Source organism: Pseudorca crassidens, chromosome X (genome assembly GCF_039906515.1).
Source record: "Pseudorca crassidens isolate mPseCra1 chromosome X, mPseCra1.hap1, whole genome shotgun sequence".
NCBI classification, from domain to species: Eukaryota; Metazoa; Chordata; class Mammalia; order Artiodactyla; family Delphinidae; genus Pseudorca; species Pseudorca crassidens.
The window spans coordinates 120,316,514-120,335,623 of record NC_090317.1 but is presented as its reverse complement, the minus strand read 5'-3'; the positions used below and the strand labels follow the sequence as shown (position 1 = coordinate 120,335,623).

The 19,110-nt window shown below is 44.8% G+C and overlaps 1 protein-coding gene across 9 annotated transcripts in view; it reads right to left on the bottom strand.

Annotated features, from left to right (window-relative positions):
* The window catches only part of CTPS2 (CTP synthase 2), a 108,731-nt gene that overhangs the window by 17,338 nt on the left and 72,283 nt on the right, over positions 1 to 19,110 (bottom strand). For 6 of the 9 annotated variants that reach the window (XM_067722216.1, XM_067722212.1, XM_067722213.1 and 3 more), the window contains 3 exons: positions 15,449 to 15,545; positions 4,135 to 4,190; positions 2,052 to 2,148 (listed from right to left, as the gene is read on the bottom strand). In XM_067722216.1, coding sequence (XP_067578317.1) covers positions 2,052 to 2,148; positions 4,135 to 4,190; positions 15,449 to 15,545 — 250 coding nt within the window. Of the gene's footprint in view, positions 1 to 208; positions 262 to 1,198; positions 1,345 to 2,051; positions 2,149 to 4,134; positions 4,191 to 13,257; positions 13,345 to 15,448; positions 15,546 to 19,110 lie in introns of those variants that run through there. The other 3 variants (XM_067722209.1, XM_067722210.1, XR_010939686.1) reach the window with 3 other exon arrangements.

Here is a 19,110-nt window from a genome sequence, read left to right as displayed (position 1 = left end):
CATTATTGCAGCAGATTCTACTGGACAGCTCTGAATCCAGAAAAACCCAGTGTAGACATCCTCTACATCATATCCAAGAAGAAGCCTCCTTGAATTAGAATAACATTCAGGTATGAAAGCTTGGTGAGAGGAATGCCACCTTCTCCCGGGAAAGTGTCCCCTCAAGAAAAGAAGAGAAACCAGCTGCCTTTAGAAAGGAAAACAATACCTCTTTAAATTAAAGATGTGATGAATCTTGCAGCACAGCATCTAGGGATGTCTCTGAAAGAAGCCGACAATAATTGTGGTTTTGTACCACTAGAGACAGAAACTAAGCAACGGATCGTGTCATAGCCAGGGAAAGAATATTTGAACGAATGGATCGTTGCTCTGAATCACTTTACCCAAAACATCCAATATGAGGAAAGAGACTAAAACTTTTTATTTTGATGATGCTCTATCAGTCAAAGTATCTTTTAAATAATGCTCTTAATTGCTTTGAAACAAATTCTGACATTATACTAATCTCAAGCTTTGTTGTTCCTTTTAGAACTCCTTCAGGAACGTAGTGATTCATGGATGTGATAAGGGTAGCTAAGATCAAAATCTTCTGGGAAATTTTCCTTAATAAAATGAATTCCCTTGCAGTCAGCTTTTTAAAAACTGCAAGGTTTTACAGCAGGTCTCATTTCCTTTCCAACCCACATGAAATTTGAAAGTGTCGGTGGGAAACTAAATCCTTGCGATGAAGAAGCTTCTAAGTGCTTGCTGGTAATAATGAGAGACAGGAGAATTAAAGAGAATAAGTACTTGAACAAAGTAAACAAATAGTCATTTGCATAAGAAATTTCTCTGCCCTCTCACATGCCAGCCTTAAGAGACTTCAACACCAAACAGTGATCCACTCTATAACAATTGTAAATGATGGGCATTTCCATCAGAAGGACTACAGAAAATACATCCTCATATTCTAATTTAAAACTTCAGGCATGGATTGATAATCTTAAGTGGAATGTCCAATGAAAACAAGAAGAACAATAAAATCCCACAGAGGTGGTGGCAGAAGGAGGCTCCGACCTGGTTTAGCTCCAGTCGCGCCAGGGGCTGGCTGGATGGCCCTGGCAGGTTGCTTAACCTCTCTGCACTCGGGTCTCCCTCTCCATAAAGTAGGAATAACATCACCTGCCTTGTAAGTTACATAAGGCACGTAGAGTCCCTAGCAAGGGGTCTGGTGAGAAGCATCTAGTGAGTGCACACTCAATGTCCACTGCTTGCCTTCTTTCTGGGTCCAGGTAACATGCTACAGTGGTCAAAGAAGCCTTTCCCAACTTTAGTACTCCTCCCTGCTCGGGACTTCTGAAGTACCTGAACAGTTGAGAGACAGAAAAGGAAAGGGACAGAGAAAAGGAATTTGAAGTAGAAGAACAGTGACGTGGACTAAAATGGAACAAACAGTAGGAAAGTTAGAAGAAGAGTAAGTAGTTCGGGTTATCTGGAGCCTAAAGTACACAGATTGGAAAAGGTAGGTTCTAGAAAACGATGCTACCATTTTTAGAGTATCCTGAACACACTAAGCATTCAATAACGAGGATGGTTTATCTAACAAATTATTGTCACATGTGCTGCACAGTCAGTCACCAGTAGTGAGGGGGCACTGGGCCATTCTTCCTCAGAGGAGGGAGAAAGCAGAATGCTACTCAACAGTGGGCTGCCTGCCTTTCCCAGAGCGTCTAACCCAGAAGCTGCAACAAGAGACGCCCCAGGAAGGGAGCAAGGACGCCAGGAAGCACACTACTGGTAGATCTGGTAGGCTCCGAACACGACATCATTTTATGGCAGGTTCACTCTAATAGGCCCCAAAATGATTAGTATTATAAGCAATCTAGTTTTTCATGCACTTTATACTTAGTGCATATTATTTCTATTTAGCTGCATATTTATTTCAAAGGAGAGAGGAAAAGGAGAGCAAATAAAATGGGTCTCAAGTTATATCTTTGTATGCTTAGTCGACAAAGAGACATTAGCTCACCACAATCACCACAAAAGTTTTCAAAAATGAAGAGCCCACTTACTTGCCAGTTCAATGATCTCCATCCGCTCCCCGTCGACATCCTGACCTACAAAACTTAAGTCATTATGCTCAAGTTGGTTGATCAGGCTAGGATTCACCTGGAAAAGCAAGAAATGAAGTGTCTTTGGACAGCAGAGCAATACAGACGTATCAGCTTATGAAAATGTCCTCCACCAACTGGGTGGATTTTCCATTTCGGTGATGCTCTAACTAGGAGTTAATTTCTATTTATATTCAAATCTCAAAGCCTATTTTTAAATTCATGATGAACCTGAGAAATAGTTGGATCACAGCCCTTACATTTGGGAGGCCCACCTTCTACTGTCCAAAGATGAGTTTCAAAAAAAAGCAGGGAAGATGGCGGAAGAGTAAGACGCGGAGATCACCTTCCTCCCCAAAGATGAGTTTCAAAAAGTAGGACTGTGAGACTACATCAAACTAAAAACTTTCTACACAGCGAAGGAAACCATCATCAAAACAAAAAGGCGGGGAATTCCCTGGCGGTCCAGTGCTTAGGACTCCACACTTCCACTGCAGGGGCATGGGTTCAATCTCTGCTTGGGGAACTGAAGTCCCGCAAGCCACGCAGCATGACCAAAACAAACAAACAAACAAACAAAACAAGGCAACCTACTGAATAGGAGAAGTTATTTGCAAATCACGTATCTGATAAGGGGTTAATATCCAAAATATATAAGGAACTCATACACCTCAACACCAAAAAAAAAAAAAAATTAAAAAATGGATAGAGGATCTGAATGGACCTTTTTCCAAAGAAGACATACAGATGGCCAAAAGGTACATTTAAAGATATTCAACATCACTAATTATCAAGAAAATGTAAATCAAAACCACAATGAGCTATCACCTCATATCTGTGAGAAAGGCTATCATCAAAAATACAAGGAATAACAAATGTGGGAAAGGATGTAGAGAAAAGTCCTACAATGCTGGTGGGACTGTAAATTGGTACAGCCACTAAGGAAAACAGCATGGAGACTCCTCAAAAGATTAAGAGTAGAACTACCATATGACCTAGCTATTCCACTTCTGGGTACCTATCCAAAGAACGTGAAAACACTAATTCAAAAAGATGTTCACTGCAGCATTATTTACAATAGCCATGCTATGGAAACAACGTAAGTGTCCACTGATGGAAAAAGAAGATGTGAGATTATATATATATATATATATATATATATATATATATATATATATATATATAGCAGTTGAACTGTTACTGGTTCACAAGTGGGCAGGTAATCTAAATTGACCCAATCAGGTTTAGGAGAGATGCATGTTGCCTCACTTGCCACTGGCAGCCATCTTACAACTATGAGGGAGACCAGCCTAAGGACAAGGCAGACACACAGAAAAGGGTAGGGCCAAGGGACTCCTAGACAAAGCAAGAGCCTTGATTGTACCATGCCTGGAGCCCGCCAAGCCTCTGGACTACCTGTTACCTGAGATAACAAATTTCCTTATTGCTTAGGCTGGTATCAGTGAATAATGAGCAGGAATTTTGACTCTTCACAGTCAAAAGCAATGTAATTGGTACACCAATTAATCCCTGAACAGACAATTTGCATTTTGGGGAACGTAGGCTTCTCATGCGGCAATCTCAACAATAACTCCTCTTCATCATGCGACACTAAGCTTCATGCTCAATGTAGCTTCCAAGAGGCTCCCAAACCAAGAGTCCATCATGTGATACCCAGAGCCACATCCCTATCCCGAGAGGCATTTGGTTCAGAAGATGCAAGTACCCTTTTCCCAACTCTGCCAAAATAAAGGGCAGGAGGTTCAGGATAAGGATAACAACTTTATCTCGGTCTAAGAGACAGCAGTTAGGGTAACAGAGAGCCCTGAAATGTCCCATGTGCAGATACTTAAAGATTTTGCCTTTGGAAAGCCAAGACCAGAGTCTCCCCACCCCTACCCGCCCCCTCTGGGAAATCTGACACTTCTCCCCTGAGCCCTATGGATACCAGGCCGGACAGCTTCTCCAGAGGCCCGCTTGTGATCACTGGGGTTCCTCACACTAAGCATCTATATTCCACAGTAATTCAGTGTAACAGCCATACCTCATACCGATGTCTGTGTCTTTCTTCTATAAAAGGAACGTCACCATAAAGTTTCCCTGCAAACATATGAAAGTGAAATGAATATTGTAGCAATCAGCTTTGGAACCACATCCATGGCATCTGTGTGGGGGAAATCTCTTTGATCTCCATCCGTCTATCAGAGGCCTAAAAATGAACCAGACTCTAGATAGTAATCTCGATTTTCTTTTCCTATAGGACAGCCATAGCTTCTTTGAAACCCTGAAGCAATTCTCAAGTAAGCCGTCAGCAGTGCACAGAGGGAAGCCCACCACGGACTCCAGCAGAGGCCCTCCTTTCATACGCCTGCCTGCAGAACAGAGAGCCCCAGTGACATCGGCACCATCACCACTGTGCAGATTCACAACGGGGCTCATGTTACAAAAGAAGAAAATGAAACCAAGGGAAGGGAAACGAAAAGAAAGGACTTGCCCAAAGCCCCGCCCCGCTGGCCATGCCGTCCTGTCTGGAGCCCAGGCCTCCTCACTCCCGGCCCAACGCATTCTCCACTACACCAGCCGCCTCTTCTTTCGCACGTGTGGTACCGGCCACACTGGTTTACACCCCACCTTAAAAATATGACTATCCTTTGACTAAAATTTGACCTCTAAGAATTTACTCCAGAAAACAAAAACGAGGACAGAGATGTAACCACTAAGATGTGACCTGCTGCGTTATTAGCAGGGGACAGTCGGAAACCAGCATCGCCTCAGGAACGGAGGGCTGCTGGCAGGAATGAGAGCACATCTCCACCCACAGTTCTCAACCAGGGGTGTGTGGCAGAGAATCACACGCGCGGCTGCTTAGACAGGCCCGTGTCGCAGCGGGGGCCGCAGCCCAGGGCAGCATCTCGGGCACAGCCTGTCTGGCGATGGACACGGGGGCCAGTGGGACGCCCAGTGACCCCAGTGTGAGGTGGAGAGGAGCGGGGTCTGTCACCAGGCACCTCTCAAGAACACAGGGCCCATGGAGCACGTAGAGAAGCAGGATGGCCAAGTGGGTCACAGCACTGGAGCAGGCACAGGGGCCGACGACTATTCCCTCTGCACCGGCTCTCAGCACGCAGACCCCAGGCTCACAGCCAGGGGACGGGAAGACCTGCCGACAGCGCTGGAACACATCGCTGAACCCCAGCAGAATCAGGAGCAGGGCTCGAGTCCACAGGCAGGGGATTGCCAGACTCTCCAAGGTGTCATCAGGCCGCGGAACAGGATGTTTCAACCAAGAGACCGAATGTCTCACATCTCGCTTGAGCTTCTGACTTGGATACAGAAAACTCAAACTGGCTGTATTCTCCATGACTAAGTGTGATCAATTATCATGACTGAACTTCTACTTGCAATTCTGCGCATACAAACTGAGTTCCCTGGTGGCGATGTTAATGACAGTGAGTATTTAGGTATGTGCCTTGGAAGAAAAATGGGCATAGTGGGGGCAGGGAGCTCCTTTGAGAGAACTCCAACATGCCACTGCCAGGGGGTCATTCAAGACAGAGCCCTTTGTACTCAAACTATCGGTTCATAAAAATGAAAGAAAAAATGGAAGATGATAGCACAATAATGCCCAGTTGGAAAAAATGGAAACACTTATACTCTGATGTTACAAGAAAAAGCAGTTGAAACATCTGGACCTAACTTTGAGAGGATTCTGATTCTCCTCTGACCTCTAACTTTGTCATTGATCTTTTCCTCCTAGAGTCCAAAATGTCTTCTCTCCTTCCTTCATTAGGACAGATGACTAAGCAAATCCAATAACAGAGCCTGCCAATACTAATAGAGATGGTGACAAAAAGGGCAAAAACCTCCAAATTAGGATATAAGGAATTATATTGAGGAATTATATCTGAGTCATCGGGACTAGCAGGATATTGACGAACTTTTGAACCTGTGTGGCTTGCGCCTGCTGCCTGGCTTAAGGCAAACTTTGTGTTTGCTATGAAATCCCAGAAGTGACAGGAAGAGGGGAGGTATAGTGACTCTGGAGCCAGAATGCCTGGCTTTAAATTCCACTATACCATGTAATGGATGTGTGACTTGGGCAAATTACTGCACCTCTCTGCCTCAGCTTCCTCATCTGTAAAATTGGGGTGATGACAGTCTCTACTTCATAGCGTTGTTGTGAGGACTGAATAAATCAAAACATGTGAAACACTTAAAACAGTAAGTAAACCATGTGACTGGTATTGTTATCTCTAGACTATGAAATCCAAACAGAAAGAGTGGAAGCTAGAACATAAGTTGTACAAGATAATAGACAAGATAGGGACCCATTCCCTCAATTCTTGAGACCAGTGTCTAGCATATAAGCAGGTACTCAATACATATTTGTTTAATGAATGAAGCATATATATGGGGCAGGGGGTGTACGTGGTACACGATGAAACATGTTTTCAGAACTTTGGAAATGCTGTTTTGTGCATTCAAAATCTTTCTTAATCACTGACAAATCTATCAAGAATGAATTTATGAAATTAATCCATTGCCATATCCATGAAAAAAGAAAAAATTTAAATTTCCATTAAAACTATATGTTGAGAATCAGCTCAGAGTGTTACCAGATGAAAACACCTTAAAATCAAAAACTAAGAATTCTCACTGCAGGGTCGCCCTGGCACCAGGAATTCTGATTTCGATGCTCTCAGGAGAGTGCCCAGGCACGTGGGTTTTTACAAAGCACCAAGTGACTCCCTGTGCATTCCTCGTCAGTAACCACTGAGCCACAGTATCACTGAACGTGCTGTTGGGGGGACAATCAATGACAAGCGAGATGCTGGATGCAGCTGGACGCAGACTGTATCCAGCTGTGGACTGAAAAGACTAAGGGGTAGATATGCCATGTTGTTAGGAGCGCTTCTCTGGACGGATTTATTGAGCACACGTGCCATGTGGTAAGCCTAGGCACAGGGGACATCCTCAACGATGACAAAGTGACATGGTCTTCCTTCCTGTCCTAGTCTTTTTGGAGACAAAATAAAATGCAACAGAGATTAACTGCACATAAGCTTAATGTTCACTTAAGAAGCACGTAGCAGCAAAGCTTTAGAGAAAGACACCTGATAAGGTCTTAGGACCTACAAAACACTCTCAGTGTAGGCAGCAAGACACCAACAATGCATATAATAGCATCGTCGGAAACAAAAACCCTGCCGAATTACACCTTCTCCTTCTCTAATTTGCTACTGGGTAGATTCTGTCTCATATATAATATATATTTAACCCACTAACGGTCCTGTCAATCCCCACCCTCCTGTTAATAATCCTAGCGTCTGAACCTGAACCTTTCTCTTTCCTTTTCAGAGCAAAAACTTCCCCCACAAAAAGCTATACAAGCTAGAAGGTGGAAACAACCCAAATGTCCGTGGACAGGTGAATGGATAAACAAAAATGGTATATACATGCAATGGAATATTATGCAGCCTTAAAAAGGAAGGAAACCCTGACACATGCTACCATATGGATGAACCTTAAGGACTTTATGCTAAATGAAATGTCAGCCACAAAAAGCAAATGCTACATGACTCCACGTATATGGGGCACCCAGAGTCATCAAATTCTTGGTGAGAGAAAGCAGAATGGTGGTTTCCAGGGGCTGGGGGAAGAGGAATCAGGACTTGTCGTTTAATGGGTAAAATGTCTTAGTTTTGCAAGATGAAAAAGTTCGGGAGATCAGCTGCACAACAATGTGAATATACTTAACACTTCTGAATTGTACACATAGAAATGGTTAAGATCACAAATTTTATGTTATGTGTGTTTTACAACTAAAATTTTAAAAAGTAAAAGGTAAACAGCCCCATTCTTGCCGCCACCACTCCCTCTTCCTCTGACTCCCCCTTTATCTAACACCCCATCCCCACCCTTTGCAACCCAGCTTTCATTCCTGTCATTTTACTGAACAACCCAGCAGATCTGTCCTCAGTGAGGACTGGAGTAACGCCCCCATCCCCCATCTGTGACCTCTGCTCCTCTCTGGACTCCCCTTGCCCCGCCTCCCTGACCTGCGGCCTCCACTGGGGACGGCCGCCCACGCTTACACCCTCCCTTCCTCTCCCACCTTCACTCCCCGGGAAGCCGTCAGCCTTACGCTCCCATTCTACACCTCCCGATCCTTACCTTTCACCGGGCCTCCACATTTCCTATTTCCAGGGGGCCAGAAGACATCACCCGTAGTGTGCAATAAAGCTAAAATCACTACTTGATGGGCTTCATTACCTCTCTCTCAGAATACCTGCTGTGCTTTTGCACAAATATCTTTTAACTGCTGCACCCGTGTCTTAATTTGACTCACTTTTAAGACTGCCCAGAACCTTGCCCTGTACTAATTAGGTATTATAGGAGCTAGAGCTCTCTTTGTATGTGCAAGGATTTGCTGGTGTTTGTCTAGAGATCCCAAGAGGCTGCCCAGAGTGCAGATTTTTGGTGTACTTGGCTTGCACAGTGTCGGCAGACACACAGTTATTAATTTTTAAATATGTTGCCAACATTTAAGAATCAGAAGATTTCTCATAAAACTCTAGATTTCCAGATTCTCTTAAAAATTTAGAAGACTGGCAACAGTGAATCAATCCACAGTCCTTCATGCAACTATCAGCTACAGCAGTTACTCCTTTGATGGGTCAAGTGCTTGTCAATTTGCCCCAGGCCCCACCATTCCCTATGGCCTCTCTAACTCTGAGGCCCACTGTTAACTGCCATTGATTGTTGAGCTCAAGCCATGGCATTTCTCACACTTGTCTGTGTAACTCGTTCACATTCCCAACCGGGGCCTACTGGCCCAGCTGCTCAGTCCAAGGTTGATACAGGGTCCTTCCTCAAGTCAAGCACCTGATTTCAACTGGCTTTCAGAAGCCAGGGGTAGGCTCTTCACTCCCTGTTCTCCTCCACAAGACACTCCTCCTGAAACCTGCGGAAGCCTGTCTTGGGGCTCTCAGTGCGAGGAGGCTCAGCTCTGGGAGCTGTTTGGGGGTTTCTGTCCCCTCTGATTAAGGTCCAGCCATTTGGCAGAGTGAGGTGGTCAGGAGTTCGGGCTCTGAAATCAGCTCAGTGACTGTCTAACAAGTGACTTTGCCATGCTACGACACCGTTCTCGCGTGCAAAATGCGGCTGGGTCCCAGGGGTGTTGACAGGCATAACTGAAAAGATGCCCATCGTGTCCTAGTGACCGATACTTAGAAAGTGCACGGTCCGGTATCTTTCTCCTTCTCCATCTTTTACTTTTGGATTTTAGCAGATCATTCCTTTAATTTTTAGAAAACATCTCATTTCTTTTAAGTATCTAAACTCCTCCCCTTACCCTAATTTTATTTTTCATGTTCTGCTCAATTTTCTATTATGAAAATGTTAATTTTCTAGTTTAAAAATGCTAGTCCTTCCCTTTAACTCTGCACTGCAGGGTCACATGCTTTTCCATTGCTTGTATCTCCTTTTATTCCCACCCCCACCCCCCCTTTTAGTATTCTCATCGCATTTTTTTAAACTCTTTTCTTAGATTTTCTGCGTTCTTCTGCTAGACCATATTAGCAGGTTGGGGAGCCAGGAAACCAGAAGGGAGGGGCTTGAGAGAACCTGCAAGACAAAGGGGCTGCCTGCCCCCCACCCTTCGGCTCACCTCTCCTCCCCAGCCACTGGCCCCGTGAGAGCCCATTCTTAACACAGGCCACTAACTGAAGTTTATCCCGAGCTCTGAGAGAATCACAGGTCAATACGATAAACCCTCCCCAGTCACGATCGCAGCGTCGCACTGGAATAGTGCTTTCCTGTGCCAGGTGCTGTTCTAAGGACCCACGTGCATAGCTGATTTAGCCCTCACAAGGCCCCCACAAGGTAGCAGCTCTTCTGATGTCCATTTTCTAGATGCATAACTGAGGGTGAGCAGCTACACAGCCAGCGACTGAGAGCTGGGGATGGGGCGGTGTGACTCCAGGGGCTGGGTTGTAACCACCTCCCGAGTTCCCACAGGTGAAGTGCTCAGGACAGAGCTGGTCCAGTAAGGGGGATATAAATGCTTTAACCCCTTACAATTAAAGGAGCTATGTCCCAGACCTGTGAGCCCCCATATGCACGAATACACTTTGCTGGGAAAGCCCCAGCAAAAGGCAAGAAGCAGCCGGGGAGAGAGGGACCCCCAGTGTGGGCTGTCCACGGGGAGGCTGGCCCACTCCTCTCCCGAGGCCCATCACGCTCCTTTCAAACTCCTGTCTCAGCGCAACATGTTACCGTGGCACAGACCTTCTGGGTCCCTAACTCCCTAGTGATCTCTTTCAAACTGTTTTATAAATCACCTCATTAACCCAGCCAAGGTTTTTTGTGCGGCTGGTTTTTTCCTCAAACTTCCTAACAATCTAATCACACAAGGAACTAGAAGCTGTTTCTGTCTATCAACGCTTGGATAAGAGATAAGAAAGCACAAGCAGTTTTTCTAGCCTGAAAATTTCTTCCCCTTATCCGCCTGTCTTTCAGTTCTTTCAAATGTGAGATTAAACCACTCTGCATTTCCAATGCCTTGAATTTTACCCAGATCCTTAATACGGGGACTCACTCAATACCTTCCTAATTGGCCTCTTGCCTCTGTCCTCTCAAAACAAAAACCTCTTTCTCTTACAGTAACGCAGAACCAAGCTTTCAGTCAAGTCCTTCTCCTTATTATGAGGAAATGCAGACAAGGTCCCCAAAAGGAACTAAGTTTTTCCCTAAACTATTCAATTTTCACCTGCTGCGTCCAGACAGCTTCGCTGGCCTCCTGCAGCCTAGACTCTGCCACACTCACTAGCAGCTGGCGTCACCCTGAGGAGCTCTTCCCAGCCTCCTCTGCCAGCGGACGTCTGCCAGCATCAACTCACTGTCCCCATGTCGCCTGCCCTGAGGATGAGGGTCACGTCAGAACTCTGATGGGAAATCACCAGGACCTGGTCTCCAGCCGTGCGCACTGCACAGCAGGGGGCTCCTAATTCCTTCCAATACATCATGCTGCATCCGCCACTGGACCGGACACCCCTGGAGGGCAAAACAGCATCCACTCACCTTTAACGACCCCACGGCCCAGCCCCACCGTGCTCAGGGGCTGGCCCTCTCCCTCCTCTGCTTCCCCGAGTGCAAGGGTGCTGGTTTGGAGGGCAGAGTCACGCGGATTGCATACCCAGTTTGGGACTGCTTTAAACTGGGTTTACTCTAGCGTTCCTACCAGCGCACACCCACACCAGACTGCGCAGTATTCAAACACGCTACCTGAATGGTCCCAATAATGTGTTCCTGCCGCTGGTGGCAGTTCGGTTCAAAGACCACACTTGGCACAGACAAAACAGGCTTCTTTTCCTGGATGTCTTAGCAACATACTTGGGACCTGACCAAAAAAATTAAGCCAGGGACCTATAATATTTTGGACACACTATTCAAAAGGCTGTCAGCTGTCCCCTGAATGAGCTCTGAACCTTGCCTGTATTGCTTTGTACTTCAGTATGTTCCCAGCTCTCACACTCAGTTGAGAGCCACAAGCAAAACAATAAAGTTTCTGAAGTCTTAAAACCCTCTCATACCAAAGTTCCTCGGTGCTCTCCCTGGCTCCCCTCTCACCTGAGCCTGACCCCCTCCATCTCTAGCCACACCTCAATCTAGATCTCTCACTCTTCAAAGCACCCCATTTAAGACTTAACTGCTAATGTAAAATAGATAGCTAGTGGGAAGCAGCGGCATAGCACAGGGAGATCAGCTCCGTGCTTTGTGACCACCTAGAGGGGTGGGATAGGGAGGGTGGGAGGGAGGGAGACGCAAGAGGGAGGAGATATGGGGATATATGTATATGTACAGCTGATTCACTTTGTTATACAGCAGAAACTAACACACCATTGTAAAGCAATTATACTCCAATAAAGATGTTTAAAAAAAAAAAAGACTTAACTGCTTTGTACCATATCCCCCTGCTTTTCAAAAGTCATCTAATGAGTTAATCAACCAAGTAATGGTATCACTATAAGTAGACAAGTCCTACCATCTACATTCCCAGATAAAATGTGTGTGGTTTGTAAACTGAGGTGTAATTTACATGCAGTAAAATATACACATCTGAGGTGTTTGACAAGTTTCACAATCCTGAAATGTGTGTTTAAAGAGTCCCGTTTTGGAGAGTGATCGTAACGGTGGGCTGTGGAGCCAGGGCCACGTGTTCCAGTAGAAGACTAGAAACAATGTGAGAAGAGCAGCCGAGGCCTGTCCCCCGCACCCACCCATGGCGAGCTGTTCCACCTGTGGGCCCTCCTGGGACCCTGTGGGCCCCCACAGGGTTCCACCTGTGGGCTCAGGTGAACAGTACAAAGCCTGGACCAAACGGCTTCTGAAAGCCGTCTTGGCCTTACTCTGTCACTAAATAGGGTATTTAGGCAGGCAAATGGACAAGTGGGGAGATGTCCTTGAACGCTCCCCAGGAGGGTAGCAGCCTTGCAGCCTTGGCCTCTTGCTTCAGCCTGTGCTTCTTTTGTTTAGACGGGGTTTCTGTAAGCCGTGGCAACCCCAAGGCAGAACAGGATTCCCCTGTCTTTGTTCAGCTCTGGAACTAAGAATGGTTTTCACATTTTCAGATGGTTAAAAAAAAACAAAAGAAAAAGAATGTTTCATGATGCATGAAAATTACATGAAATTCACATTTCAGTGTCCATAAATAAAGGTTCATTGGAACACAACCATGCTCGTTCACTTGCATATTTGCCTATTGCTGCTTTCACACTACAACACAGAGTTGAGTAGTTGCATCAGAGACCATATGGCTCCAAAACTGAAAATATTTACTATCTGGCCCCTTACAGAAAAAGCTTACCAACCCTTGCTTTAGACCATCTAGGTAAGAGACTCTGGGCTGGTATACCTCTCTCTTCCCATATTAAGTGCTGGTGGAGACTTCAGACATGGGTGGTATACAAACAAGTAAACCAACATCTGGAAAGGGGAAATTTCCACTTTGTAGAAATGAAAACAAATGCAAATTAAAGTACAATAATACAAGGCCCTTTTTGTTCTTGTTAATAGAAAAAGAAGAAAAATAATAAAAATATTAGCAAAAAGACTAGAGAAAGCAAGGACACGACACTACAGTTAACATCATTATGAACTGGTTCACCTTTTCTTTCAAACAATCCAGCAGAATTATCAGTTGTAAAAGTGTTCATACCCTTTGACATAATAGTCTGACTCCTGGAAATCTATCCTAAAGAAACAATCAAAAGAACAAAAGAACACTGGGTCAAAATGTTCACATCAGCATTTTTCTAACAAAATGACAGAAACAACCTGAAATGCTTAGCAAATGGAAATGAATCAGTATATTATGGTTCCTTAACTCAATTAAATATATGTCCAAATAATAGACATGAAGACTAAATACATGAAAAAGTTTGCTACTATAACAGACTATATAAAAACTAAGGATGATAGGGACTTCCCTGGTGGACCCGTGGTTAAGACTCCACACTTCCACTGCAGGGGGCCCGGGGTTCAATCCCCGGTCGGGAAACTAAGATCCTGCATGCCACGTGGTGTGGCAAAAAAAAAAAAAACAACTAAGGTTGATAGGTAAAGTTTAGAAAAGACCATGAAAACTTAAAAAGAAAAAGTTTAGAAAAACAAGGAATGGAGTACTGACACATGCTATAATGTACACATACGTTTAAACATTATGCTAAATGAAAGAAGCCAAACACAAATGCCAGAGATCATACCATTCTATCTATATGAAATATCCAGAAAAGGCAAAACTATAGATTAAGGTAATGGGCTCAGGGCTGGAGGGGGTGGTGGTGATAGCTAAAGGGAACAGGGTTTCTTTTTGAGGTGATAAAAATGTTCAAAATTCGACTGTGGTGATGGTTGCATAACTCTGTGAGTTGTACACTTTTAACAGATGAATTGTATGGTATGTAAATGACATCTTAATAGAGCTGTTTAAAATTTTTTTTCAAGGCAGGCAAAAGATGTTAATTAAGCAACAAACTTTGGTGTTATGTTTAAGATTCATAAAAATCATCGATGCTACTTTCAGGTCTACTGTAAAGAAAAACAAATCCTAAATCAGTCTTATTTCCATCAAGACAGGTAAAAATTTTAAATATATTGAACACAATGCTCTTTTTAAAAAGCTTAGTACGATTATAACTGAATCTTTTACAGTAGATAACAATTTTAAAAGATGAAATTTCTCACTAACCATTTTTGCCTCTTAGACCACTATTTGAACAAAGTTTCAAAGTATTTAGAAACATCTGAAAGCCAAAGAATTGCTGCTAATACCCACAAAGAGAAAAAAATCTTATATTCTTAAAGAAAAAAGTCACTTAAAGAACACTGGCTTCTCACCCAGAGAGAGTAGGGAAATATGTGCACTTTAAAACTTTTCCTTTTTAAATTTCCTTCTTGCTAGGAAGCTTTATATTCCTTAGAAGCTGTTTATCAGCCTTAAAGGAGAACCTCATATTTCTAGTCTTATTCTTCTTTGAGTGAAGGAGGCATTTTTCTAAGGTATTCTTATAACTTCACAGGAACGATGCTGGGCGCCCGAGATACCTGGGTTCCCTCCTGTGCATCCGGGACGGGCGGGGTGGGGGGGGAGGGGGAGGTGAGCAGCGCAGGCATGTGTCCCGGCCACTGCTGTACTGTCTCCAGAATCGAGCACAGTGCATGTGGCGCAGAGCAGGCCCTGAGATACATTTATCAAATTGAATTAAGGGTTTTGGGGTTACATTAAGTTATTCTCATATCATATGTTAAGCTATGGGAAAAAGTTCCACAGAAATTAGAATAACCTTATCGGGACTAGAAGATCAGCAAGTATCAGACAGTGAAGCATGTCATATTTTCCTTACCCCATGCTGGAGCCACTCGGGGAACAGAGAAATAGACTTCTGAGACATAACTGGCCCCCTTCTCAAGAAGTTCAAAAATTAGCGGCTCAAAGCAGTCAGACATGAAACAGTTAAACAGGGAGCTGGTTTCGATGCAGTGGAGAAAACAGTGGATTGGAAAGAACTGAGCTGGAATCAGGGCTGTCCTGGTACAGGGTCAACCCCAGGAGCATCGGGAAAGCACAAAGCAGCCCACTGGCCAGGGTGTGGCGGAGGGCAAATGAGGAGGGGCATCCATGTGTGTTCTACCAACCCTTTCAGGGAGAGGAATGGGGAAGCAGGAGGACCAGCGAGTGCAGAGGCAGGGAAGGGGCGACAGGGGCGGGACGGGAGAGCTCCAGGAGGGCTGTGGCCAGGCACGGCCATGTAAATGATGCCTGCCATGTTATAAAACAAATGATCTGAGAAACTTACTTAATATTGAATTTTCAGTTTTGAAAACAGTTCTTCTTATTCCCAGCCTCATCGTTCCTCCCAAATTGCCAGGGTTGTGTTCCGGCATATCAATCACCTTAGAAAACAAAACAAGTCCGGTTTTGCCATCTTGTAAAAACGTAATTTCCCACATTTCAAGCTTTACTTTTAGGGGATGCTCACTGGGTAAGGATGTTCCTTAAACAAGAAAATCCGATCGTTCCTTCCAACCTTCCTATTCAAACACGGTCATGCTTTTATACACTCCTCACAGTATGCTGCCTTTTCATCTCTGCTGCTCATCTTTCATTCAAATCACAAGTAAAAAACTTCTCAGGAGCATCTTTATAAGCTCCCTCCTGTCATTAGTCAAAGTGTCAGTTCCAGGCGATGTTCACACTTCACCTTCTGGGACCTTCCGCTTTGGTCTTCACGTCCCTTATAATAACAACCCTCTCCCACCGCCCACTCCACTCCCTAAAGATTTTCCATAAGCAAATCTGTCCATTTTGGAAAAGGATACCAGAAGTACAGTGGTCCCTCAGTATCCAGGGGGACAGGTTCCAGGACCCCTCTGGATAACAAAATCCTTGGACGCTCCAATCCCTTATATAAAACGGCATAATACAGTCAGCTATCGGTATCTGCGGATGCCGAACCCATGGATACGGAGAGCCAACTGAACTTATTTGCAGAAAATCATTTAGAAGGATTCTTTTTTTTTTTTTTTGGCTATGCCATGTGGCATGCAGGATCTTAGTTCCCCAACCAGGAATCGAACGTGTGTCCCCTGCAGTGGAAGCATGGAGTCTTTAACCACTGGACCACCAGGGAAGCCCCCTAGAAGGGTTACTCTTATTAAAAAAATTAAAGAAAAAAAAATATAATCCATTCTACCACATTCCATAGGTAGAAACCTAAGTGCCACCCTGGATCTCTCCCTCTCCCTCATCTCCAATGTGTCAAGTCCTATCCACTTACCGGCTCTAGACTTCCTGCATCCATCCACAGCTCCCACCACCACCCAAACCACAGCCCCTCACCTGGACTGCGGCCAGAGCTCACCAACTAGACATGCCCCACATTCACATGTCCCCCCAACCCTGCGCACTGCAGGCAGAGTGGTCGTGGTGTTTCTCCTGCTTGAAATCCTTGACTGCCTGGTACTGGCCCAACCTAGCCCTTCAGCCTCACTTCCGGTGACTTTCCCCTCCTACCCTGAGCTCTGGTCGCTGAGCCTTCCTTCAGTTCCTCAAGTGCATCTTCCTTCCTCCCACCATGGAGACTTTGAACATCTCCCACTCCCCTACCCTCTTTTCCTAAATTAATCCATCCCTAACCTTAAGCTCTTAGCTCAACTATCCAATATGAGCTTCCGCAGGAGTTGATATTAGCAGGCGCCATACCCTAGTCAGGGTCCTCTATCAACATGCTCCCCGTCACCGTGCTCCCCTCCGTTTGTGTGTAGAGTGCTTTGTGCGCTAGACTGTGAATCGCTAAGAGCTGGGGCACTTTTTGCTTTTACCATCGCTTTCCCAGCCCCTAGCACACATGGAACTGGCATCTGGTATGCACTGAACGAATGCAGGGATGATTGAATGAACTCAGACCAAATAATTTCAGATTTATCTTTAGGATTAACTCTCAGAAATGCAGACATGTGATTTTTATGAAAAGTCTGTTCTTGTTAGCCAATGGTCTATTTTCGCAATTCTGTTCACTACAATCTCATGGTTTTATTTCATCTTTAAGCTGTTAGAACAGACTACAGTTGGGTGAGTTAACCTGTTCTAATGGAATTGCTCAAGTTTCCTCTCATAAAACCTTCCTCTCCTTGTTTTTTCTATACCCTAACTGCCACATGTTGCTCTACAGGAATCCTTGACAACTAGAATTTTCCAAGAACTTGTATGATCTTATCAGTGCTCCAGAAGAACTTTCTGAGCCATTTGAACCCTGTGGCCCGGGTACACTCTAAGAGTCACTGAGAGGAAGGGGTGGAGAAAAAACTTGACTACACCCCTTGGCAGATGGAGCGCTTGGTTCTGAAGTGCTTTTGGCCTTGGCGTGTCTTTCCTATCTTCTTGGGTCGGCTAATTACGGCTAGATTAAGTATTACAGGAGTGAGGTGAGGAGAGGGCATCAGCTTCCAGTTCAGAAAACTGAGCTGTTTAGCTTTCAGCCCCTTGGGTATTTTCTAGGAAAGGACAGATAAGACTACATTACCTGCCACAGACTCGTAAGAAGTCCTAGGTTGATTCACAGCTACAATTTCCGCTTCAGCTGAAGACAACCTGAACCCTTTAGGAAGACCACAGCAATAAATTCCCCTGGTTTCTTCTTATAAGTGTACTGTAATGCTTTAAGTCAGCCTTACTTCCGGCACTGGGTTTCTCCACTCAGGAAGAGTCTTTTAATGTAGTTTGTTCAGTTATTGGCATGTTTGGAATTCAAGGAATGTTCTGGTATAAACCACTGAAAATGGAGTCAAATGACCCAACGAAGAACAGGAATCCTCCCTTACTGCTTACTTGGGTTGAATCTGACAAACAGAAGGCCAGAAAATATTTCCAAAAGAAATATTTCCAAAAGCTAAATGCAGTGGGCACAGGGCTGCCTAAGGGTCTTAAACACTCCTCCAACATAGAGGGAAGTCTGGAAATTCCTGAAAGAGCAATATGAGAACATTGTTTAGAAACATGAACTATCAGGAGAAACAGCTATAAGAGTTGAGTGTGGTAGACAGGAGGTGAGGATTACTGAATTTTTTCATTATAGGCTTTTTGGAATTGTTGGGTTTTTTTTTTTTGGAATTGTTGAACACTTAATTACTTTAATGAAAATACAAATTGAAGGCCCAAATAGTGAAATATATTGTATAGGCCTTCCACTAGGGTATTAGTTCACATTATCCCTGCTGTTTTCAAAAGCAATATATCAGACCTTCTGCTGATATGATAGCACAGAAAGAAATCCCAAGGTGTAACTGCCACGGTGACCCTCCGATTAAAATACGCTCCCATAGAAACCACTGGAGAGGCAAAGAAAACGGTAGACAAAAGATGGGGGAGCAGACGGAAGTAGCTTCCAACTCTAAATGATGCCCTGAACGGCAGTGAAAGGAGAAAAGCAGAGCAAGAACTGACAGGCGGCTTCATCCGGGGATGCCCATCACACACTCAGTGGAAGGATGTCCAGGCCAGGAAGACCTTCAACATGGCAGAAGAGTAAGATGTGGAGATCACCTTCCTCCCCACAGATACATCAGAAATACATCTACACGTGGAACAACCCCTACAGAACACCTACTGAATGCTGGCAGAAGACCTCAGACCTCCCAAAAGGCAAGAAACTCCCCCACGTACCTGGGTAGGGCAAAAGAAAAAAGAATAAACAGAGACAAAAGGATAGGGACAGGACCTGCACCAGTGGGAGGGAGCTGTGAAGGAGAAAAGGTTTCCACACACTAGGAAGCCCCTTCACTGGCAGAAACGGCGGGTGGCCGGGGGGAAGCTTGGGAGCCGCGGAGGACAGCACAGCAACAGGGGTGCGGAGGCCAAAGCGGAGAGATTCCCGCACAGAGGAACCATGCCGACCGGCACTCACCAGCCCAAGAGGTTTGTCTGCTCCCCCGCCGGGGCGGGCGGGGGATGGGAACTGAG